This window comes from Uranotaenia lowii, chromosome 2 (assembly GCF_029784155.1).
Source record: "Uranotaenia lowii strain MFRU-FL chromosome 2, ASM2978415v1, whole genome shotgun sequence".
Taxonomy (NCBI): Eukaryota; Metazoa; Arthropoda; class Insecta; order Diptera; family Culicidae; genus Uranotaenia; species Uranotaenia lowii.
Window position 1 is genome coordinate 14,717,954 of NC_073692.1, and position 25,763 is coordinate 14,743,716.

At 39.2% G+C, this 25,763-nt stretch overlaps 1 protein-coding gene across 1 annotated transcript; it reads left to right on the forward strand.

The window, feature by feature from the left end:
• The first annotated feature begins 392 nt into the window (after window positions 1–392).
• Window positions 393–25,753, forward strand: LOC129750096 (uncharacterized). The gene is made up of 6 exons (XM_055745318.1): window positions 393–634; window positions 6,286–6,921; window positions 22,098–23,051; window positions 23,375–23,830; window positions 23,891–24,484; window positions 24,559–25,753. Exons 1-6 carry the CDS (start codon window positions 512–514, stop codon window positions 25,390–25,392), a joined length of 3,597 nt encoding a protein of 1,198 aa, XP_055601293.1. The 5' UTR covers window positions 393–511; the 3' UTR covers window positions 25,393–25,753.
• Window positions 25,754–25,763: the final 10 nt, after the last annotated feature.

Below are 25,763 nucleotides of genomic sequence, written 5' to 3' on the forward strand. Positions count from 1 at the left end.
TAAAATATTGAAATAATTTTTCTTTTGACCTGTGTCTTCTACAGAATGTTAATCTATACTTTAACTATCCAAAAAACAGTTTATCTCAGTTTTGATAAAAAATCACTTGCACCCCTCTGATCCTAAGTGCCTCAATTCTGTTATAATAACATTAAATAACATCAAATCTTGGCATTTAACTCTGCCTAATTGTTTGGATGAACCTCGAAGCGTAAAATTTTAATGTTTCTAATTTTTTTTTTAATTTTTTTGCCCTATATGTATAAAAAAATTTCAACGTGTAGCGCCTTTCTGAAGGGAGTTCCAATGTCAACATTGGATGCACCTTGTTCGAAACCCGATGTACCTTGCCCCTGAAAGTCACGAAAATCGACTCGCGCCGGCATCTTGTCATCGTTTCGATTTTTCTCGGGCCCGTGCTGGACGCATTTTTTTCTCGTCGTGCGGTCGTGTGTTAAAATTGTGCAAAACTCGTCGAAAAAAGCCCTTTTCCCCGGCGAGATTGTCCGCGATGGATGCCTGCTGCCGCCTTTGCCTGCGGAGTGATGAATTTCGCAGGTTTCCACTGTACGCCGTGGCGGAAGTTAGCCAGGAAGTGATTGCCAACATGATCACTAGCTGCTCGGATTCTCAGGTAAATAGACAGAGTATACTGCGACTATTGTCGACGGTCGATAAAGAATGGATGAAGTCACGAAGGGAAAGGTTCCGAAATTAGGACAGTCTCATTCGAATCAAATTGTCACTGATTTGATATTTGAATCACCTAGAACATTGAAAAGGATCGGTACTCGGCCGGATTCATCTAATTCTATAGCAGATTCTTTTCCACCTCTGAATTTATTTGTGGAGAATTCAAGGGATCGTCCACAGAAAGTACCACTTCATTTTTTTATATTGCTAACATTATTGGATGGATGAGCAAATGAATAACATGAATAAAGTCCTTTAAATGTTTAACCACTTGTGAAAAAATAAAATATAAATTTTACAGTTTTCGTAATTTTTGGACGATCCTGAAATACCAAAATGGAGACCAGATTTTTGTTTGTGGTTTATCACTTTTTTTTTTATCCTATAATCGCATCCACTAAAATAATGTCATGTCGTAAGCATTTGATGGTTAATAATAATGTCGCAACTAATGGAGACAGTTGCTAGTTGGTTTTCCAGTTTGAGTTATGTTTTTGAACGTGTGTCGATAAAAAGCCATAACTGGAAATTGTTTAGCTTCCTGAACATTAAAATATGAAAAGAATAAAATTTATAAACTTTCATTCAGGTCAAATTATAATGCAGTAATATTAAAAAAATATAAGTACTTTATGGCAGTAACTGAATCACTTTTTATTTATTGAATTTATTATTTATTTATTGAATTACGCTAGCCTTATAATTACATATAACTGTGCCCTGTTGCACAAGGACGAGGAAGTATAGTCACATCTTTACTGTTCAAATTTATTTTCATTCGTTTAGATTGTTCTTTATAGGGAAGCATACCTTAAAAAGAATAGTAGATATTCCCGGAAAAAAGTTGTTCAATAGTAATAGTTGTTTATCAGAACCAGTTAGAGCCAAAGATAAACATTGGACAATTACAAGTAAATTAGTTATTGATTATGATGTTTAATTATGCGAAACGACCAAAGAAAAAGCATAATTGTATGTAAAAAAAAATTTTGTTTATTCAATATAGTTCGTTACTCAATCTTGAAGAACTTCATAATACCATTACTCAGGCGAAATATAATTGGAGGATTATTTATGGATTTGAAAAGCACTTAATATGATACGATTCCGATAATTTATCATTTAAGTTACAGGCATACAGACCTTAGTATATAAACTTTGGTAGTGCTGGTAGATAGTTAAATGTATGATTTTTATAATAAAACTCTGAATGGGAACAAAATTGGTACGCTTCTTCAAATTTCCTGAGAAGGATTAAGAAATGTACCACTAAATGGAATGATCGGAATTAGGTTTTGAAGTATATTTTATCTATAAGTAGAGCAATTTAATATGGGTGCACGGATTCACCGCCATTTATCCAAAATCAATTTTTTTGCATGCTAAAGGTAAAGAATAAAGACTTTTATAGATTCAAATGAAAACTGTGTTATATACATGGGTTTTCACTATGGGTGCACGGATTCACCGAGTTTTAATGAAATATTGAACTTTTTGTAAATTTTTAAAAAGCATTTTTACAAATCTTAACTAAACCAAAGTCAAAACCATGTCTTTCATGTTGAGATATAATCATTTAAATAACGATTTTTATTTCAAGTTCCCTTTTTTTCATTCCTGGAAAAGAAATATTTCAAAAATATCTTGAAAAAACAAATTTATTTATTTATTACTAAAAAAAAGGTTTTTGCCATCGTATATTTATCTGATAGGATCTGATCAACATAAAGAATCAACATTGTCAAATGTACACGTTGAAAAGTTTTTCGATTGATCAATATTGCATTTTAAATACCTATTATATCTAACTCAAACATATTTTGTGTTCTAAAGCAAGTTGAAAACAGTTTATTTCTATATAATTTTCAACGGCGAATTTACAGCCATTCTGTGCACCCATGTTGAAATATCTCAGCGCCGTTGTGGTGTATCAGATAGGCTTGCGCGAGCCTGGTCTAGGTATGTACTGGGTTCGATTCCCGGTATCGGCAAGAAAACTCTTGGGTTCAAACCCCATAAGTTGCCGACAGATAAGATGTGTTACCTCTTATAATAAAAATGTTCAATCAGTTGTCAGCTGGCCAGGTAAATACACGGGTGCCGGAATACCTGTAAGTAAACTTGCACTGGAAATTTGTCGAATCTAATAATCTAAGAATGCATGTGAATACATACTCGGGCAGAAACTGCGGTGAATCCGTGCACCCATGGTGGATTACCAACATATAAAAAATATTCCGTGCACTCATGTTGAAATATCATTTAAATTATTCAGTTTAATAGCTATTGTCTTAAAATTTGAATAAATGAGCACACAATTCATAATTATTTTACTCATTCTGGTTTAGTATAAAACATATTTATCACCTAAAATTACTCGATTACTCGATTGGACATGGATTAAATCTAACATAACTTTTACAAATCTTGATGAAACTTCGCCATATTTTGACAGAAAGTTCGATTAAAGTTGGGCAACAAAACAGACCAAAAAAAATTGGGAGTCGAGTGCTTGAAGCGCCACACAGCGGCCAATCCGAGAACTTTTTCTACAAATTATCATGACTTTGCATCGAAAATCAATAATTTCAATACGAATGACACACTTCTGCCCACCATCCGTACCCTGGGTTCCCATGGGTCACGGCGGCGGTGTGCATGCTTGTGATAATGATGGTTTACTATCATTGTCCTGAGAGGGTCGTTGCACACATCTTGTCAAGCATGGATCATAATATGACTCAAATTAGAAGGCGTGCTGGACACCTTTATTTAAATTAAATTAGCGGTAGGCTCAATCACGCAGAAAAATAAATTGTAGAAGCAATAATACTTGGGCCAAAAATAATAAAAATTTCGGTTGGGAAAATGCACAAATATATTTTTGGTAACCCTGACAAAAAATATCGATTCCATTTAAAATTATCGTTTCATTCGAAATAAAATACACCCTTTTTCAAAGTGATCCATGGTTTTGACCAAAATAATAAAATTTTTTTGGGTAAAAAATAACTGAATGCTGATGGTTTCAATTTGACAAAACTTCTGTGGTTTCAAATAACGAATTATGAATTTCAAGCCAATTGGTACAGAATTTTAAAATGCAATCACAAACACTTGATTTTAAATTATTTTTTTTTTATTTATCAAATAGAATTAACAAACATAATTAAATCATGAATTTCATTATAAAGCAGTATTTCTAGCAGCTAGAACCTGGAACTGGACCACCACCATAACCTAGCACAAAAATAGTTCTGAATGGCCGCGAGTAGCCGGGATCATGACTTATACGGGCCTTCGATGTATACTTGATCAAGTTCCCGGTTTCCTCCGGATGGGTGGGACCCAGACGAGTAGTGCCTCTCGCTGTCGATACATTTGAAATATTTCCCTGGTGGAATATAGAAATAGGTTCAATAAAGAATAAAATATAAGATTGAAATTAACTTACCATCAAATTCGCTGGAATTCGGAAACAGATAGTATTAATTTTTCCCGCGTATTTACCTTTTTTTCTTTTTCTTTTTTCTTTTTCCAACATATCGTTTTATAATCACACGTTAATGAAAATAGACTGATTTTCGGATTGAAAACGAATCAATTTCGATTCTCACTAATAAAAAATGAGTGTGTAAAAATAACAATATTTTGTAGTTATTTTCAATCGATTTTTTCATGAAAATTAAAGAAAAATAGGCATTGAAAAGACAAAATAAAATAACAAAACGTTTTTTTGAACCAACCCCCCGTCTTTTTTCTGCGTGATGGTGTCCCAAATTTTCATGATCCATGCTGATAAGATGAATGGGAGTTGAAACACTTGCCCTCCCTTCCGTTGAACAATGGGAAAATTTTGTAGTGAAAATATCACATTTTATCGACATAAAGTGATACTTTTCAATAGGGCATAATCTGTTTGGTAAGGTAGTTAGCTAGTTTAGTTTCATAGAATTAGGATGTTTCAAGTATTGCTAGGTTAGGTATAGGTAATGGTATTCGTCTCCCCAATGCTCTAGAAAGTGTGCATTTGCGGTTTATGAATTTCGTTGGCTTATTCTTAAATCAAGCATTTTACAAGAACTAGGGGCTCATTGGACGGGAATGCTGTTTTGACAAATATGATATTTCAGTTTGTAATACACTTTCGACATTTGTTTTTATTTATTTATTTAGTTTTGGTAGATTTATACATTTTTCGGTTAGGATTGAAATTCATAAATCGAAGTTTAAAATAGAAAATATGATTTCGATAAGCAAGTATGAGTAGATAGTTCAGATCATTTATTTCGGGCATTTAAAAACAGGCACACGGTTTATTTGAATTGAACCCCTATCGTGTAGATTGAGTATTAAAGTTTGTTTGAGAAGTTGACCACAATTAGTGATAAGGTTTTAAAGAACAGCACTGTTATTTTCCTGTTCCGTTGATAAGTTGATGATATTAATAAATCTATTGCTATTTAACCTTATAGTTCATTGTTGATGAGTTTAAGAGACACCTTTTCTAGATTCTGTTTTTATGATATCCTAATTGAGTTATCGAATAACCATGTAGTCGCGTAGAATCAATCACTTGAATATATTTTTTACTTAACAAATCTATGATTATTTCTAAATCAAACTAGGAAGAATCCAAATTTATGGAAACGAGTAAGGTAGATGACAGGTAGGGAAAATTCAACTACGGTAAGATAGTGAACCCTTCTGACAATGATATCGAGGCGTTAGCATATGATATCATATTATTTGATACCATACTGCTATTGCTCGGTTGAATTGAAGGTTGGGTTAACTCGAAGTTCATATGGGGCCCACCAACCGTCCTAGTCCGTCGAGCACTATCTTAACGCTTCCCCTAAACTGGTGCTTCAGAACCCTCGGGCTCTGTTGCCGCTATCCTTTTCTAAACTATACTACTCTCATTTAAAATTTTCCTCTTCTGTCCCCCGTTCTGTTTTTCCTTTCCGGGTCAGCCAGGCGCTCATAAACCCATAAATAAAAAAAAAAAAAAAAAAAAAGAATGACACACTTCTGCCCACCATTAATCAACTAGGGCTCATTGTCTCGAATGTAGATTGCAAATGAAACCAAAAGCAAGCGAAAAATTTTCATCTAGTTTGAGTTATAGGGTTGTGAATTTTACCAGTCATTTTGACTGGTCACGGTCCGAGTGTCCATGGCGAAACTTATCTCGCTTATTAAAAGAGCTAGTGAATAAAAAAATACACAGTGTTGTGTAGAGATTCAAAATTCATGAAAAGTCATATTTTTTACGAATTTTTAAAGCGAAGTATTTAAAAGATATTCAACAAACAAAGTGTCCAACCAGTCATTTTGACTGGTGCGGTCTTTCTAGTGTTAACAGGGAACTCCACGATTCATTCCTCCCTTGTTCCCGTATCTTTTGCATTTTTTAATCATGTTTTATGTATCAGATACTATGTTGAAAAGAAAAATGCGGAACGCAAGTTTTTCATTTTCCAGTATGCATACAAGTTTTGGCCAGAAGAAGAAGAAGAAGAAAATGTAACCATGTTACGGACATCTATGATTAGTGTACCTATCAATTTTATTTTTCCTTTCCTTCAGGTTTCTACCGAAGATGGCCTACCCCAGCAGATATGTCCTGATTGCTTGATAACGCTCTGCCTTGCAAATTCATTCCGAAAAATGTGTCGTCGTTCGGAGGCCAAATTCAGAGAGTGTTACGATGGTCGTTCCCAATATCCATCGGCAGAACTAGGGCACAGCTCTCAGCAGCAATCGCACAGTGGCCACCAGCAGTCACACGCACAGCCATTTGCCCATCGATCATCGCAATCTCATTCCCAGGAAGATGCAAGTTTCGAAACCACCATTCCAACAATTAAGGAAGAAGTCGAATTCTTCGATTATGACTGCGATGTTTCGCAACAGCAACCGCAAGAGCAAGATCAGTGGGTCATACAGAACCCAAGAACCATCCGAGGAGACACGACTCCATCAATGTCACATGCTTCCTACTACGAGACCCACGGACTAGCCGATGCTGCCGGTGATTCTATGGGCAAAGGTTTACATGTAGAGTACTCCGAATCCGGGATTCCTCCGATGGTGGCAATCGGCGAAGCTATGGACCCATCCGAGGGACCGTCCAGCAAAAAATTTGCCAGTGATAGTGCGTCGCAGAGTTGGAAGAAAAAACCTCCCACCCCAGAACGGTTCAGCAAAAGGATTCGGCGATATGTAAGTACCCATGTCTTTAGTTTTTTTTTTGAAGGGATGAATCTGCCGAACTGAAAACTTTTGAAATACAGTGACAGCAATATCGGGATTCCTAAAAAAACGAACGAAACCATTTCAAAAACCATATAAGAACCGATTTATTCTATATGACGTGCAGACACGAATGCCATATATTTTTTTTTTTTAAATCATAGGTTTGTTTATTAAGGAATGCCATACGAAAGATGGTAAAATATCTTTAGTAAAAATAATAATAATAATAATAATCTATATTAAGTACCATAAGTTCTGAGCAAGGTCGCAGCTCGATCTGCTCATGTGTCTGCCAATACATGGAATAGAACTGTAAATTCCAACACAATTGTACCTACAATGAAAGGTTGCAGCTTGAACCAAGCATTGGTGATTTATTATCTATCTATGTATATTTTGAGAATGTGATCGGACTTAAAATATTTTGAGCATTTGTAGTAATTTACACGTGCTATAATGATCGAATCATAATACCTAGTTCTATTTCAAAGCATTTTGAGGGATTGATGACTGCACCAGATAACAAATGCCGCATTAAAATATGTTAATTTCTGAGCATCTGGCATCTGGACTATATAAATTTGATAAACGAAATCTTCTCATATTAAAATTAATAACGTTTTGGGCTATTTCAATAATGAGTTGCTTACAGTACCGTAGGAACATGAACGATAAATCTTCTGTCTACATATGAAAACCACCGTTCTAAAAAGAATATCTATCAAGTTTTAACATTAATTAATCCAACAATGTTTGCTGGTACCGAAAAGTTAAATTGATTTGAAATCAAAAAAAAAAAGTCAACCAAAACAGTCGTATATATTATTTCGCGATATTTCCAAAGGACCCTGTAAACGACTTCGAGAACCAATCGTGTGCTTATTTCTCTTTGTTTTCTTGCCAGAGTGAAGAGTTTGTTGATGGTGGTGGTGATGATGAAAGATCCGCTGCCGGAGGCGAACCCGCCAAACTTGAAGTCCTCAAAACTTCAAGGGGTAAGGATTTAATTGCGGTTGGTGGGTATGTGTTCTACCGGAACTCGCAGGTAATTATAGACAAAAAATTCACTCGTAATCAGATAATTTTCACACTCCGCAGCCTAACAACTAGTGTTGAAATTTCTTTTTATAATTTTAGAAAGGAAGTCGTTGCTACTGGGAATGTAAGAGTAAAATAAGGAGGTCCGATGGAACTTTGGCTCCAAAATGCCCAGCCAGAGTAACCACCGATTTCTTCGACAACAAGCATGAATTGGTTGCGTACAAATCTATCCACACACATGCTCCAGATCCCCTACGAGTGGAAGGTATCAAGCAGAGGCAAATGCTGAAGGACATTGCGGTGCTTGATAAGAGCAAACCATCGGAAATAATGCGACATGCCAACGAAGCTCTCATAAGTAAAGCAGCGATTCGGAAAATTATCAAACGTGCCCGTATGGAGGAAGCCCCAACTCCAGATCAACAACCGTTGGATAGTTTCGATGTTCCTTTCGAATTCATCAGAACCTTGGATGGTGTGCAATTTTTCCAAGGTCTCGTGAAGGTAGAAAACCAGTCGGCATTCATGTTTGCAAATGAATCTGGTTTGCGCCATTTAATTGGTGCGAATTTTTGGATGGCTGCATCTACCTTCTCTTCGAGAACCGGATTCCAGCGCCAACTGTTTACAATTCACGCTAGCTTAGCCCCCTACCATCAACAAACTTCTCCAGTGGTTTTCATCATACTATCCGCATCTTCAGAAGTGCTTTATCGAGCAGTGTTCGCAAAATTGAAAGAATTGGCTCATGGTTTAGACAGTAAGCTCAACCCCCAACTGGTATTGATAGACTTCGAGAAGCCACTATCGACGGCTTTGGAAGCGGAATTCCCCCATGCCCGCCAATCAGTTTGTCAATTCCATCTGGTACACACCCTTCATCGGGCTGTAGACAAACAAGGACTAACGATTGCATTCGAGAAAAATCATTGGTTGCTACAAAATTACAAACGCCTAAAGGCTCTCGCTTATCTGCCACCAGAACATATACCAGATGCGTTTTATGTTCTCAAATCGAATGCCCCGCTCGAGTTTCACCGCTTCTTGGACGAATTTGCCGAACAGTTCATAGTGGGAAAACCGATTTCTGCTGACGGGAGCGTGCCTCTTCGTAATCGACCAAGTTTTCCTCCCACCTTTTGGTCGTTACATCCAAACATCGTGCAAGGCATTCCTAATACCTATGGGCGATCCAAAGAGTGGCACTACAGAATGACTCGACTGCTGACAGCTTACCACGGTGATCCGCATGCTGTCTTTCGAGCCTTTCAACACGAACAACAGGAAGCGCAAACACGAGAGGAAGCGTTCCAAATGGGGGCAGGGCCATCCCGAACTACGGCTAACCCCGAGGAGGAGCAAAAGAACAACGCAATCCGGCACATATCAGCCAACTTCACTAGCTATTCGACGCTACAGTTTCTGGATGCTGTATCAGATAACCTGTAGAAATACTACGCTAATCGTATTTAACGCCAAAACTAAAATGTATTAAAAAAGCTGCAAGTGTATTCAATTGTTGATTAATGTTCGAAAGTCATTGCACAATTTAAATCTATAAATATTGAATATATTCGGTCTTGGTAAATTAAAGCAATGAAAAACGTAGGAATTAAAAAATTGATTCTGATATTAATGAATTAACTCTTACAGCATTCTACTTGACTAACAGAGGGCACAAAATAAATGTAATTCTATATTTCAATTATCTGAACTAGTTTAACATTCAGATACATCAGAACTATTGATTTTACTATCGAGCAAGATTTTGAGTCAGTTATGGGTTTGAATCGTTGCTTTATCTTCATCTATCGAGAACTCTCAAAATTACGTGGCAACGTAAAGCTCCTGATCAGCCAACTACTTTTGACCTTGATGTAAGTCACGTCGGCCTTGATAACGATAAAGCAAACAGAGATTTACAAACTTTTACCAAACCTTCCGATTGTTCAATTGATTTGGCCTTCAATGCATGTATCAATGTTTTGCGTGTAGCTTGTAGTTTGTTTTGAGCTCTACTACAGCATAACATTCGTTCATCGACTTCCAATTGCAGGATCGGCCAACAACATACAAACTGTGGTCCCGGGAAGACATGGATAGTGCCGTTAATGTCGTGATGACTAAAAGTTTGTCTATCGAAAAGGCGGCACGTTTGTTTTCGATACCGAAAAGTACTCTTGCTTATTGGATACGGCAACTGAAGCGGAGCGCCGAGAACAGCACTGGATAGAAATAGAAAACAACTGAGGCCGACGAAAATTAGAAATTTTAATTTTATGTAGCAAGAACCTACAATTTTTCGTTTTTAACATTAAAATTTGGTTTTACAATTTTGTTTAAATACTTAATATTGCCAAATTGAATACTTAATATTCAACGAAAAAAGAGGAGTTAAAGTGTCAAGATTATAAGTTATTTTTCCTTTTATAAAAACTAACATTGTTGTATTTTTGAAAACTTCTAATACTAAATATCATATTCTGGTTTGCATCGGCTTCCGAATAAAATCAAATAGATAATGTGACCAAAGGATTTTAGGGTGAAGCTAACGCGTTGCTTCTAGTTTCCGAAATTTCGACATAATATTTTCGGATTATAGCAGATCGAGTGATTTCGTGGAAGTTTCGTAACAATGACGCGTTGAAAATCTTAATGAATGCCGTCCAGTTGCTCGAAGTATCTTAATTGGCACATATTTATACTTTCAAAGAATATTATGGCACAACGAATTTTGAACGATTCGTAGGTGCAAAAATATTTGGAGTCGAATAACTCTAATTGATTGTGTTGATGGATAATAATCAAAAACATCCTCACCACAAGCTTGACTCGGGACATTTTTATGCAGCATTTTTTTTTTTTAATTTATTTGATCTTTAGAATTTTAACATCTGGATGTCGTTCATCCCTAAATGTATGCAGCAGAAATTCTTGACCACCAAGCGTCACACACACTCGTAGGTAGTTTTCTTCTTTTCTTATTTTTTTGTTGACACAATTCTTAATCACAAATCAAACTCCGATAGGAAATTTGACAGATGAAAAATTTCGCCGTGCACATATTTACGGCGCGTTCGTAAATTGATTTTTTTGGGTGATGCATCAGTCGATTGATTTGTTTGGTAGATGTCAAATCACTTTCCATATGCTTTTGCATACGTTTGTTTGGAATTTACGAACGCCAGCATCGATAAAAAAAATCACTTCGATAGAAAAAATCAATTTACGAACACGCCGTTAGTAGGGTGCCGATTTAGTCTGGCTACGAATTTTAGTTGGCTGATTAATCGGGTTACGCTTGCATATGAAATAGGTGCCATATTAAATCGGTTGATGACGTATGATTTGGTAGCACAATCGACTTGATCGGGAGAGATTGTTAAACTTAGTAGGTTTTCGTAGGACTTTAGACTTTTTTTTAGTTGGCAAACTTTAAGCCTATTGATTATTAAATGGTTCATAACAGAATTAGTTTTTGACATCTGTTATTTGATGGAGCTCATCGAAGGGAAAGCTTGGCCCACGATAGCACGGAAGGCCGCGTTGGTGCTCATCAGCGGTTCGTTGTAGTGGCGAGCGCGTTTCTATCGGTTCCGCCTTGACGACGTTCAACCTGAACAAGTGCCGGGACGTTTGCCGGGCATGCCTGAAGCCGTTAATCGAGGGTGTTTATGATTCCGATGGAGGCATCGCTAACAAATTCCACGCCCTCACCGTGGGCCAGTTTCAGGATGAAATAACTTTACCAGTGCCGGAGGTGAGTTGATGGACCAAATTTGTTCTGGAAATTAGTTTGATTGTGTTCTTCTTATTTCAATAGAAAAATATTCAGCTTCCGATATCCGTTTGTACCGGTCCACGGTTTTCACATCAGCGGTATAGTGTTTGGCGCTTTGGCAGTATGCTTTTTTGCAGTTTACCAAATTAAAGAGAGAGAGTGTGTGTGGAGTTTTTAATGAAGAGTTTATGGGGTACCGAAAGAAAGAGGTGCTACCGAGGCAGCGAATAAAATCGAGTTAGCCTAGACTTGTGAGTTGCTAGAGGAAACAAATGAAAATTTACTTGTTAGTTGGCCCTCTCTTTGAATAAACGCTTTTTCTAATTTGTCCAACACGTGGTTTTACATTAATAGACCAAATTCTGAAGACGAATCAACGGAGAAAATGAGTCGTCGCAACGGAAATCCGGTCAAAGTCGGAGATTTTCTTGAAGAGGAAGGAGATGCTCCTGCAGCTTCGATGGCAGAGGTTATGCGTCAGATGGCGAACCAGAACAGTCGTTTGATGGCCCTTCTGGAACAATTCACCGGAGGAGCAAACCAAGCAGCACAGCGTGGCGCACCGGAAAGCAGCACAGCTGGCAGTCAACCGGCAGTGTGAGGAATTCGAGCTACAAAGACTCACCGCTAACCAGTTCAAGAGCCTCGTATTCATCTGCAGTCTCAAGTCGGCAAAGGACGCCGATATCCGGACCCGTCTCCTATCCAAACTCGAGTCCGAAGCAGCTGAACTGAAATCAACATCGATGGTTTGGTGACCGAATGCCAGCGCCTGTCAAACCTCAAGCAAGACGTGGCGATGGTGGAGAAGAAACATCCATCTTCGATGGTCCAGGCGGTTCGGCAGTTCAAAAAGCAATCGAGCCATCAATCAAAACAACCCCCACCAGGATACGATAAAATTCCATCATCTCCGTGCTGGCAATGTGGCGCGATGCATTTCGTCAAGGATTGCCATTTTGCCAAGCACTCCTGCAAGCAATGCAGAAAAATTGGGCACCGTGAAGGTTATTGCAGTTGCTCGTCAAAATTTTCTGCATCACCGTCCGCAGGCGACAAGAGGGGCAAACCGAAGAACAGAACATTGAGAATGAAAACGATCCAGTTGAACTAAATCCGAAGTCGTAGGCGATACCTGACTGTTGATTTCAACGGTGTCCTAGTAAAGCTTCAGCTCGATTGCGGTTCTGACATCTCAGTTGTCTCTCAAGATGTCTGGAAGAAGATTGGTGGACCTACAATCAACGCTACCCAAATGCAAGCAACAACCGCATCTGGGGGACCTTTGGAACTGCTAGGATAGTTTACTTCATCTGTCACCATCAGCAACGTCACGCGAGAGGAGCAATGTTATGTCACTTCGGTCAACAATCTGAACGTCATTGGACTGGACTGGATGGACGCATTTGATCTCTGGTCGAAGCAGCTCGCTGTACAATGCAATCAGGTGAATCTTTCCAAATTTCTTAACAACGATCAGCACTTCCTCACTCGCTTCCCCGAAGTTTTTCACCCATCGATTTCTCCGACTGGGCAGCTCCGATCGTTGTTGTCAAGAAGCCTGGCGGCAAAGTACGCATCTGCGCCGATTACTCCACTGGTCCCAATGCGGCACTCGAAACAAACAACTACCCTCTTCCAACACCCGAAGACATCTTCACCAAACTGGCTGGTAAGCGTGTCTTTGGCATCATCGATCTTTCCGATGCATACCTGCAAGTGGAAGTGGACGACGAATCGAAGAAGGGTGTGGCTTGTTTCCATTTAATCGTTTGGCACCTGGGGTGAAATCCGCTCCCGGGGCGTTCCAGCAGCTGATGGCGAAAATGATAGCAGGCCTGAAGGGAGTTGATGCATTTCTTGACGACATTATCATCCACAGCGAAGACGACGAGAAACATTATGCATCACTAACAGCTCTTTTCACACGACTCCGAGACTATGGTTTCCACCTGCGCTTGGAAAAGTGCCGTTTCAACCTGAAGGAAATTAAATACCTCAGACACATAGTCGATCCAAATGGAATCCAATGGCCAAGCGGAACGGTTTGTGGACACTCTGAAACGATCTTTGAAGAAAATCATCGGGGGAGGAGTGACATCAACTGCAACAGCACTTCAAACGTTCCTGCACATCTATCGTTCCACACCGTTCGCAGTGCTAGGTGGGAAATCTCCCGACAATATGATGCTAGGACGTTCCATGCGCACAACTTTGGATCTTCTGCGCCCAACGTGTCCACCTGTCAGACAGCAACTGAAGCGCAACCGAAGGTTCGAAGTTGGGTCTCCTGTTTACGCCAAGGTGTATTCAACAAACGGTGAATGGAAGTGGATGCCAGTGGATGCCTGTATCATCAAGTTGGAGTACGTAAGGTTCTTCGATCCCATCTAGACCAGATGAAGATTCGCTCCAGCGATGGACCTTCAGCAGCAGAGGCTCCAATTCCATTGGATGGAAGAGTTTAATCTTCAGCAACCAACGATTCCTGTACCGTTCGATGGCAGAAATGGGTCTGCCACAGTCGTTCAACAACCAACCGACACCGTACCAGAAGATGAACAACTGTTCATTCTAAAATATTTAATAAATTGATTGCTATTCAATTAATATTTTATAATAATAACTAAATGAAGTCACCAGTAACTTAAAGTTGATAAGAAATAAAACACCTAAAATATGCCTCCACTTCCACTAGTGGCTAAGAATCGAATGACCCATTTATTCTTTCGAATAGATAGAGCGATCAACGCTCTCTCTAATATTGCATATAATCTTCGGATACAATTCAGTTCGCATAATTCGTTTTATATAAAAATAGGATACTACAGTTCTTCACCTTTTAAGAAAATTCGTACATGAATTGATGTTACAATATCTAATCGTGAATGTAAAACATGCTATTACTGTAAACTTCATTCGAGGGCATAAAATGCCTTTTGGTAGCACGACGCGCTTCCACATGTTAGTCCAAAAGTCTACGTTTTCGAGATCGAGTAAGAATCGGACTTCTCCCGCTAATCATTTGTTTATCCAACGACGCAGCATCGAGTCCCACTGATCCGTCTGGAAACCCAAGGAACTCCTCCTCGTTATCTACAGAGTCTCTCCTACGTTTGCTTGTGCTATTCCGAGACACGAACACTTTGGAACGACCCACAGGAAGATGCGCCATTTTGAGTTGATGTTTGTGGGCCGTGAGAACGTGACTTCCAATGGATATCTGAAAGACATTTTTCGAAAATCTTTTAAGAAATTTAGCATCAAGCCATTTAGGGATGTCATGCTGGTTATTATTTTTATAATAAAGTCTATCCCCTACCACTAGCTTGTCAAAATGATCTGGGGAATCCACCTTCTCATAATTGTTGTTATAAGATTTTTCAGAACTATACTTCAAATGTTGTTTGTAAGTTTTAGTTGGATTAATCAAATCCAAAAGCATTTTCGGTTTGAAAGAGAGAACTTTATCTGAAGGAAACAATCCTTCAGTTCCCGTACAACTATTTCTATAGTTGATTAAAAATAAATTCAAACGATCGTCAATATCTAAAACTTTTGTTTCATTGTCAAGTAAAAACTTTCTTAAAACATCCTTAATAACCCTAACCAAACGCTCTGCCTGACCATTACTACTCGGGTTATAAGGTGGACTTTTGAGGACTTTTATTCCTTGCCTTTCAAGAAATTGAATAAACTCCCGAGAGTTGAAAGGTGGCCCACCATCCGTAACTATAACATCAGGCAACCCAAAACGAGCAAACATACTGGTAAATTTTTTTATAACATTTTTAGCAGTCGTACTGGTACGCATAAGCTCAACCTCAAGCCATTTTGTATGACTATCAACCATAATAAGAAAAATGCTGCTATTAAAGTGGAAAAAGTCCGCGTGTACCCTGCTAAAAGGACGTGTGGTTGGCACCCAACCATTTTTTTCTTTAGGTTTTGGCACAATCTGCATTTTAGCACAAATTTCACAACGTTTTACGTATTCTTCAATGTCAGAGCTCATCCTGGACCAATAAACAGTTCTCCTAGCCAGTTGCTTCATTCTTACAATACCGCAATGATTTATGTGCAGCATTTTCATAACTTGCTTTTGAGAAGATTCGGGAATCAAAACTCTTTCGTTCAATAATAGAACACCATCCATAATCTCCAATTTATCTTTTTGAGCAAACAAATCTTTGAATCTTGAATCTACCTTTCCCGGCCATCCATTGATTACGTATTGACAAACTTTTCCCAGGAAATGGTCGATTTTCGTTTCCTTCGAAATGGTCGTAAAATCCAGAGGAAATTCATTTGAAAAGTTCAGGCTGTTGATTTTATCACCATCCAAATGGCTGGGAACAGTTTGCTGCAAAGGGAAACGGCTACAGAAATCCGCATTAGCCAGGTCTGTATTCAATAACGAAATCATAAATAGAGAGCTCCATTACATATCTCTGGAGTCTTGTCACACAAATGGTATTTTTTCCCTCTTTCCCAAATATGCCTAAAAGTGGTTTGTGATCTGTAAAAACTTTGAAAGTTTGTCCAAACAGGAACTTATGAAATTTTTTTATAGTACATACAAGGGCTAAAGCCTCTAAATGCAGTATGGGATATTTTTTTTGAGCGGCATTCAGAGAAAAGGATGTGAAACAAATTGGTTTTTCGATACCTTGCTCAATTTGTACCAGAACACCACCAAGTCCATATGATGAAGCATCTGTAACTACAACCAAAGGCTTCTTAGGGTCATAGTAAGTTAAAATATTTGCTTTAAGTAAATTGTTTTTGCTTTGTTTAAAGGCCGAATCACATTCAGAGGACCATTTGAAATGAACATTTTTTTTAAGAGTTCGTATAGAGGTCTGAGGTTAACCGACATCCTTGGAACGAACTTGTTGTAATAATTGATAAGCCCAAGAAAAGCCTTCAATTCTGTAACATTTTCAGGAATTTTTGCTTCTGCAATAGTTGAAAGCTTCTCAGGGGATGGTAAAAGACCTTCACTTGTGATCAAATGACCCAAATACTGTAAAGAAGAAACAAAAAATTTACATTTCTTAAAATTAACCCGTACATTTACTTTCTCGAGCCTTTCCAAAACTTGAATAAGTTTATTTCGGCATTCGTCAAAATTTGCACCTGCTATAAGCAGATCGTCTAGATAGCAACATACATGATCAAGACCTTTTAAAATTTGGTCCATCGTTTGTTGGAATAAAGCTGCCGAACTGGAAGCCCCCTGTGGCAACCGGTTGTAAGTATAAAGTCCTTTCAAAGTATTTATAACTACAAATTTCTTTGAACGATTAGTAAGTTCAAGTTGCGTGTAAGCTCCTGCCAAATCCAAACAACAAAAAACCTTACAACCAGCCAGAGACGCAAAGATGTCTTGAGCAAGTGGAAGAGGATAGGTATTAGGAATTAGTATTTTGTTCAAGGATACCTTGCAGTCTATTACCATTCTTATATCATTGTCCTTCTTGAGAACCGCTATTACCGGAGAAGCCCACTCGCTTGCCTTAACTGGTGATATTACGCCTTGGCTCTCCAATATGTCCAAATGGGTTATGAACTGGTCTCTTATTTTGAAAGGAACCTCATACGCCCGTTTGAAAATTGGATGGTCACTTTTGAATGTAAGATCCGCTTTATACCCTGTAATAGGTTCAGAAAAGTTCTGCGTAAAAACTTTAGCAAATCTAGTTTTTATATTACTTATAGTGTTTTCCAAATTGCTGTCCGCTTTCAAAGCCATGATCGTTTTGCAAGGGATAAAATTAGCTCTCCAATCAGGAAAGAATAGCTCCAACCAGTCTCGTCCAAGTAAGGGAGTCAAGTCGATGTCACTTTCCAAAATTATAAGCTTTAACTTGTATACTAAATTATTCAATCTAGCATCAACAAAAATTTCGCCAAATATCGATAGTTTAGCACCGTTGACTACTACAAGTTTCTTTAATGATTTAGTAACCGACAAGTATTTCAATTTTTTTAAATATACAGCCATGCTTATAACTGAAGCCGCCGAACCTGTATCCACTTCCATCAATAATTTTTTTCCTTCAACGATCACCTCAACCATACAAGGCGCATTATTATTTTTTCTCGAAATCATCATACAACCAATATCAGATTCGTCAGAAGACTGTTCCAACCTCATCCTGTTGAACTTGTCGAAAGGCACAGAATCCGTCGTTTTGTCTTCCTCAACGAATTTGACCGATTTTGTTTTATTTAAAAGATAACAATTTTTTCTAATATGCCCTCTACGCTTGCAATAGTTGCATTTGGCATTGTTATGGTTATTCCATTCCGGTTTATCGCGATTGAAATCATAATTATTCCGTTCCCTGTTATTGTCACGGTCCCGACTCCTGCTCCGAGTCCTTGAACGATACCCGGAATTATGCTCACGACCCTCAACACGACGATCAAAATCATCACGCCGGCCCAAACGATGCCTTATGGACAGAATATTTGCAGATGCTAAACCGCTATTCTCGCTTATTAATTTAGCTCGCTGATCAGCAAGCTCGCTATTAACAATCATACGTTCAACTGTTTCCAAGCTTATATCATCCTCCATCAATATTTTGTACTGCAGTTCTTTTTCACGCATACCAAAAACCAACCTGTCGCGAATAGCTTCGTCCTTAAATTCCTTGAAATTACAATTTTCAGCCAAGAGCTTTACTGCCAAAATAAAGTTTTCTCCCAACTCATCGACTCCTTGATCTCTTTTACTAAATTTGTACCTATTCATCAATGCAGGTTCTGTCTTATCGAAACGCGCTTTTAATTTCTTAATGATTTCATCATAAGCCAAAGTTTCTACTTCTTGTTTCGGAAAGAGCAGTTTAATTTCGTCAAAGACTTCATCGCCACTTAGCGAAATAAACCAGGATTGCTTAGTCTCAGCAGAAACTTTGTTAAGCTTACACAAAATTTCGAATCGCTCAACGTAATTTGAAAATGGTCTTCCGGGATGATAATGATCAAGTGACCCAATCATGCCTGGTACAGACATGGTTATAATGTCAGTTTCTATGAAACAAAATCAAAAGAAGGAAAATAAAATAATAAAGATTCTACTCACTGTTAACCAGCACAAACCTTTCCGCCCACAGCAGAACAAGCAGCAACAGCAAGAATCAGTAGCAGTCAGCCACCAACAGCAGCAATCAGCATCAACAACCAGCACCCAGCAGTAGCAACTAGCACTCAGCACCAGCAACTAGCATCCAGCAGTAGCAACCAGCAAGAGCAACCTGCATAAGAATCAATCAGCAACAGCAGTAACACAACTTTCCAGCGCCACAGCAAAACAACCTCCAGTACCGGGATCTGCTTCCAGAAATATTTCTGCCCAATCTGATGATATTTGTCCTAATTTAATATTGCAGCCAAACGTTTTAAAATGCAAATTGAACCAATTGCAAACTGCGCCAACAAAATTGACTGGTTGATGATCTTTTCGCCAAAACTTGGAACGAACGATGCTTGTCCTCACTACTCGCTAACGGATGGAAAAATGTGCTCACTTCGAACGACAGCGATGAGTAGCTCACCGATCAGTGTGCGTCTCTATAGTAATAATGGAACGTATTCAAACGAATAGAACCTTTAGAAATGCTTCCGTTTGAGCACTTACTTTTCCTCGTCGCCACTAAAATATTTAATAAATTGATTGCTATTCAATTAATATTTTATAATAATAACTAAATGAAGTCACCAGTAACTTAAAGTTGATAAGAAATAAAACACCTAAAATATGCCTCCACTTCCACTAGTGGCTAAGAATCGAATGACCCATTTATTCTTTCGAATAGATAGAGCGATCAACGCTCTCTCTAATATTGCATATAATTTTCGGATACAATTCAGTTCGCATAATTCGTTTTATATAAAAATAGGATACTACACATTCCTGACGATCTTCCTGAACACGACGAGGTCCCGCAAATAGACGACAGTTATCCTGATCTTGAAGGAACACTTCGGCCCGACTTCAAGGAACCTGGTCCATCTTCGTGTTCAACTCCATTACAACAACGTCCCCGGCGATCCGTGCGTCTTCCAAGGAAGCTAGATGACTACATCTGCTATTAGCTAAAAGAGGAGATGCTACCCGAGGCAGCGAATAAAATCGAGTTAGCCTAGACTTGTGAGTTGCTAGGGGAAACAAATGAAAATTTACTTGTTAGTTGGCCCTCTCTTTGCATTAGAGCAAGTTCACTGGTGTTGGGAAAAAGTGGTAGAAATTTTGACATTTTGAAAATTTTACCATGCAAAAATGTTTTCAAGATCTTGGGGCGTTGTATTTTTTACAACATTGTTTCTATTTCAGCCGTATGTGATAGAAATATTGCTATTTTTGCATCGCAGCATGCGTAAATACAACACGTGTTGTAAAAAAAACTAGAAGGCCACAGATCTTGAAAATGTTTTTACATGGCAAAATTTTCAAAATGTGCCGTAAGTGTCAAAATTTCTACCACTTTTTCCCATCACCAGTGAACTTGCTCTTAAAGCTTTTTCTAATTCGTCCAACACGTGCTTTTACATTAATAGACCAAAGTTGGAACATAACAAGAGGCAAATCAGTTTAAAGATGAATTTCGAGAATGATGGACCGGGTTTGAGGCTTGTGTGAAAAAATGTGATGTCTGGATAAAGGAAAATGGCTGAGTTTCTGAAAAGGTGTACGGCCTCTTTGAATGCGAATGGAAAGGAGTGAGAAAAGGTAAAAGTGACACAAACCTGGGGCAACACTCGGATAAAAAAATACGGTATAAATTTACTCATTTACTTTTAATTAAAATGTGCAAACCTGACACACTAAGCGCTTTAGCAAGCATGGAAATACTGATGCCGATATGAATTTTGTTTTCTCTCTCGTTTTGAACCAGTCATTTTGGATTTTAAACACAGTGCTGATGAATCAAATAATATATTTGACCGGTGAGGGAATTTTCATGAAATATCCACAAAAGAAGCGAGAAATTTTGCCTTTTGTAATTTGGACATTCTCGCAATCCGGATCATGATCTCAATGGCTCTCAAAAGAAAGGAGACGATCCCAAGCATTAGCAGATATAGAAAAGCGGTAATTTTTAGCGAAATTCAACGCGACAGTACTTCATATATCAATGCTTTGCTTCCTAATTGGAACGCAGTAATTAAAGCAACGCTTTGTCGCCCCAGATAACATCAATCTAAGCCACGCCCCGTGCAGACTCTGATGCCTGAATCGATAGCAAACCGAAACCAAAATGAGCTATCAATGCAAAACAGATAGCATATTTTAATGTTGTATTTGATTCGATGACTAAAAAACAATTTTCATCAAGGTATCAATATTATGAACAGAAAAAAAAGTAATAGCAAACCTTAGGTGGTGCTTTGATAGCAAATGATAGCACATTTTGGTTTCACTTCTTTCAAGACGGAAACGACAAGTCCGAACAACTAGTAATTTTTAATGATTAGACAAAGCGCTAGAGTTATTCCACCCATTTCGAACGTTTCTGCCATCCCGATTGTAACGCCAGCATTTTGTTTTTCTCTCTCTCCTCATTTGTTTTGTTTCAGGCCGATCGGGATGATCTAGAAGCGTTATCGTGTTGGGGTCACTTTCCGAAACGTATAGATCCCACGCCGTTGAGAAAACATCCAACGCGAGCTTGCAAAGTATGCACGAAACATAAGATCAGGAGCGAAAGCACGTGGGAATGTAAGAAGTGTCGCGTCGCGCTACACGTGGCTCATTGTTTCGAGCGATACCATACAGTTGAGGACTACTGATTTGCGTTGAATCAGCTAGGTTAATATGGCTGTTAACATCGTGATATAGGTAGTTTGAAATAAATTTTATCTCTTTAACTGGTCAAATGATTGTGATCACATCCTTGAAATTTCAAAATGAACTTTTTTGGGAATCTGAAATAATACTTATGTATGGTTTCAAAATATGTATGTATTGGGATACGGAAAAATGTATGAAATGATGAATGGGAAAGCGCGTGTAGTCTTGCTTCACAAACACGGACATCTATTTCGAATAGTTTTTAAACGATTTGGCATTAAGTTGTAAAAGATAGGTAATGTAACATGCCAAGTTATTGATTATGAATTGTTTATTGTTTCGAAGCAACACCGGCATCGTTCTGCTTTACTGTCAATTTTTTATACATAAAGATTTGCTCAAAAAATTTCAACATCCTTCTCATTCTTATCACATTCTCGTTTGAATTGCATATAGGTATCTTTAACCATGCAGTGATGCTTAAAAGACCTTTGTGTTACTCTTTCATCCATGCAGGAATCACTGGCTCAGGACGCTTCCAATGTGTCGCTGGACAATTCACTCCTCGAGGCAACTTCTTCCAGCTGGATAAGCACCAGTTTGCAGGTGGCCGATGAAGACCTTCCCAAAGGCGGCCGACAGCTGGTGGTGACTACCAATTCGGCCCAGCGTCGTTGTGAATATTGCCAAAAGAAGATGAAAAAGCCCTACAAACATCGGAATGGAAAGTGTGTGGACCCAAAAGTTAGGACCCCCGGTCGGCCCAGATGTCCATACTGCAACGCAATCTTCTCTCAAAAAAGTAGCATTCCTGTCCATCTGCGCAACAGCTGTCGTGTCTATCAGCAGCTGTGTGAGAACAGTCGGATGAACATTGCCGATAAAATTCATGACCCATCTCCTCCCGGTTCTACATCCGGAACGTCAACGCCAAGCCACAGTCAGATGCCTCCGTCGCTGAAGGTTGTGCCTCTGGCCAGCCTCATCGAACAAAAGCCCGTCATCAAGAAGAACAAAAGCCGCTCCCGGTTGTTTTCGAGATCCGTCAAGTGCCCCCAGTGTCGGCATCTTTTTGCCAATCAACAGAGTTTGAAAGTGCATCTAAGATATCGTTGTCCAGAAGCAAAAAGGCAAAAAATCGAACCAAGTCCCATCGGTCAATCCACACCGGTTCAAGTTGCCGCCAAAGTGGAACGCAAGCCCGTGGTGGACAGCAAAAATGCCATCGTGAAGACCCCGGTAGCGGCGAGTAGCGACCGGGAAAATGTGCCGACAGAAGTGCAACGAGTCAAGTGCATTTATTGTAATCAGAAGATCGAGAACGAAAATATGCGCTATCTGCATCACAACGGGCGCTGTGTGCTGGGCAGGACGGCGACAGAACATGCCTGTCCCCACTGTCCGCTCGCATTCTGCACCAAGGAAATTTTGCTCAGGCACCAGCAGGAACAGTGCGAACAATATCGAAAGGTAAGTTGTGGTGCCTACAATCCGATTCCTTTAAAATTCACATGGCATTCAACAAAGTAGGCTCACTACAAACATTGGAGTTACTCACATGGCATGTGTTTGGTTGAGCACGTGTTAATATGAAGAAAACAAAATCTTCCCTATGCTTATCCTCTTTCCGCTAACAACGCCATCTCTGTGTCGAGTTTAGAACTAATACAATTTAACGTTCTGCGAATTCAGCCTAAATGCCATGTGAATTTTGAAACAGCCTGAACTTCTCAGCAAGCAGCTTGTTTGGATAAAAGCGTAAATATGAGGATTTAATTTGATTTTTTTTTCAGATGTATGGACCCTTCGATAATGTTCCACCCGATGCTGATAAATCTGCCAAAAGTACGACAGTAGCGAAAATCAAACCCACACCTGCCAACGCCGTTCGAAGGACTTCTGTTGCTCAGAAGGTGCCGAAATTATGCCAACATTGTAGCAAAGAAATCCGACCCGGCGAAAACTTCCGACACAAGCAAAAACTCTGCCTATCAAAGGATACGGCAAAAGATTCGCCCAGGATTCAGCACGCGGTTCTCGCTCCTCGAAAAGCCAGCCTACCAAGCAGTCAACCGGTCCAGCACATGTGTGGCTACTGCCATAAAGAATTCATCAATCGGGACGAGTTGACCCAGCATCGGGGTGTGTGTAAGGTACGAAAAATGCACAAACAAGTCAAATGCCAATTTTGCGGAACGACAATTTCCAACAGAAACAATCTGAAAAAGCATCAGCAGGTTTATTGCAAGGTAATTTATATTAGACCAAATTTCCTTTTTTATTTTAATTATTCGATTACCCTTTCCCAGGGAATAAAAACAGACGGACAGTCCAAAAGCCCGGAAAAAGAAGCTAAAAAAGCTGTTTCAACCAAAGCTAGCTCTACTGATGCTAAGAAACCGGTACAGGAAAAATCTCCGGAAACGAAGCAATCCCAGACGGTGTTCAAGACATCGGGTGAGACGAACACAAAACAGTCCGGTGTAAAGCCAAAAATCAAAAAACCTATTGAACGTTTGACTTCCAAACCACTGAAGAGTACAAAGAAGGTGGTCAACAAAAAGTTGTCGCACCCCACCAGTAGCAGTGGAAAAGATAGCCAAAGCAAAGAGGTCGATCCGCTGCGAGGTATCGACGAAACGGTGAATGCATCTCCGGCCGAAACGCTGGGCAACAAAATTGCTATCAAAAAGAAACGCCGAACGAAAGCCAAGACACCGTGCGAGTACTGCGGCCGTATGTACAAAACGAAGCAGGAAGTGCAAAACCACTGGCGCAAGTGTCACGTCCGGCGACAGTTGATCAACAAGTACGAATGTTCGTGGTGTTCGGAAAAGTTCGCCCAGAAGAAATATCTGGCCTATCACAAGAGGGATCGCTGCAAAGGAAAGCCAAATGACGAGGTAAGTTTTGGTTGTTTTTTTCAACATTGTAAATAGTCTTGATGCAATGATGCACTTATCTTTTTACTTTTTAGATTACACTAGACAAGATCAAAGCTCAGCTGAGAGAGCTTACCGAGTCGTCAGCCGCAGAAAAAACGCTAGATGATTTGGAAAGCACCAACATTTACCGGGACCTGCCGGACCAGTCGGATACGGAAGCGGACGAAACTAGGAAAGAAGAAGGAGACACTCTGATGAATGCAACAAACGATGAGTCAGCCAAAGAGAACGACGATAGTCCAGAACCACAAGCCACGATGGATGATGATGATGATGATAAGTCGGAGGATGATAGAAAGGACACAGCGATAGACGAAGACAGTAGTAAAATGGATATCCCTAATGATAAAAGTTCATCGCAGCTTCCAGTTCATGATACAGCTAGAGTAAATGTAAACCAAGAAGATTCTAAATCAGAACAACAGACGATCGAGGGTCAACATTTAAAAGAAGATCAATCGGAATTCAGAGTCGGTATAAGGGCAGATACTTCAGAAGCAACTGAAACCGTACAACCAGACACGCATGACCAGTCGGCACAATTGGCTAAGATGGACGTTGCAACTGAGCCGGAATCAAAAGATATTGAAGAGGAGCAGAAAAAGACTGTCGGAGAAGACCATCCTAATGTGATAAATCAGAAAGTCCCTGAAGACTACGACATGGTGCCACAAAAGAAGGAACAAGTAGAAGTGAAACAAATCATCCCTGAAAACCTCACAATAGAGAAGGAATTGAATGTTCTTCATGAAAAAACAAACCAAGTCATGACTGATGCACTGTCAGCAACGAGTGTTGCTATGGAAATTGATACGGAAAAGCCCCAAGAAGGCAACAGTCAAGAACATCCCTCAGTTACCACGTAAACGTACAGCATTGATCCTAGCAAAGTAATGCATTCGAGAACAGGAATGAACTGTTCGTGTGAGCTTGCACCACATTGTGAATACTATCTAGCATATAGCATAATTTCTATAGGAAGATAGGTTTTAATAATTGTAAATGTAATTTACAAAGTCCTGACCAGTCGGGATCGAACGTACCAAGTATTCGTGACCCAACCCCGAACGAGGAGAATTATGTCCTTGATGATTTAGATTTAGCATATAAGTTGTTGTTGATTTCCGGGAACAAAAATCAGTCGCAAGGTAATAAGGGTTCCCTAATTTAATAGAAACACGGGGAAAAACCCTGTGAGTAAATTTAACACTTGGATTTCTTTCAGATGACAAACCCC

Coding starts and splice junctions, on each gene's coding strand:
- LOC129750096 (XM_055745318.1), top strand. CDS start 512: ATGGATGCCTGCTGCCGCCTTTGCCTGCGGAGTGATGAATTTCGCAGG. Junction 6,922..22,097: donor GCAAAAGGATTCGGCGATAT/GTAAGTACCCAT, acceptor TCATCCATGCAG/GAATCACTGGCTCAGGACGC. Junction 23,831..23,890: donor ATCAGCAGGTTTATTGCAAG/GTAATTTATATT, acceptor ACCCTTTCCCAG/GGAATAAAAACAGACGGACA.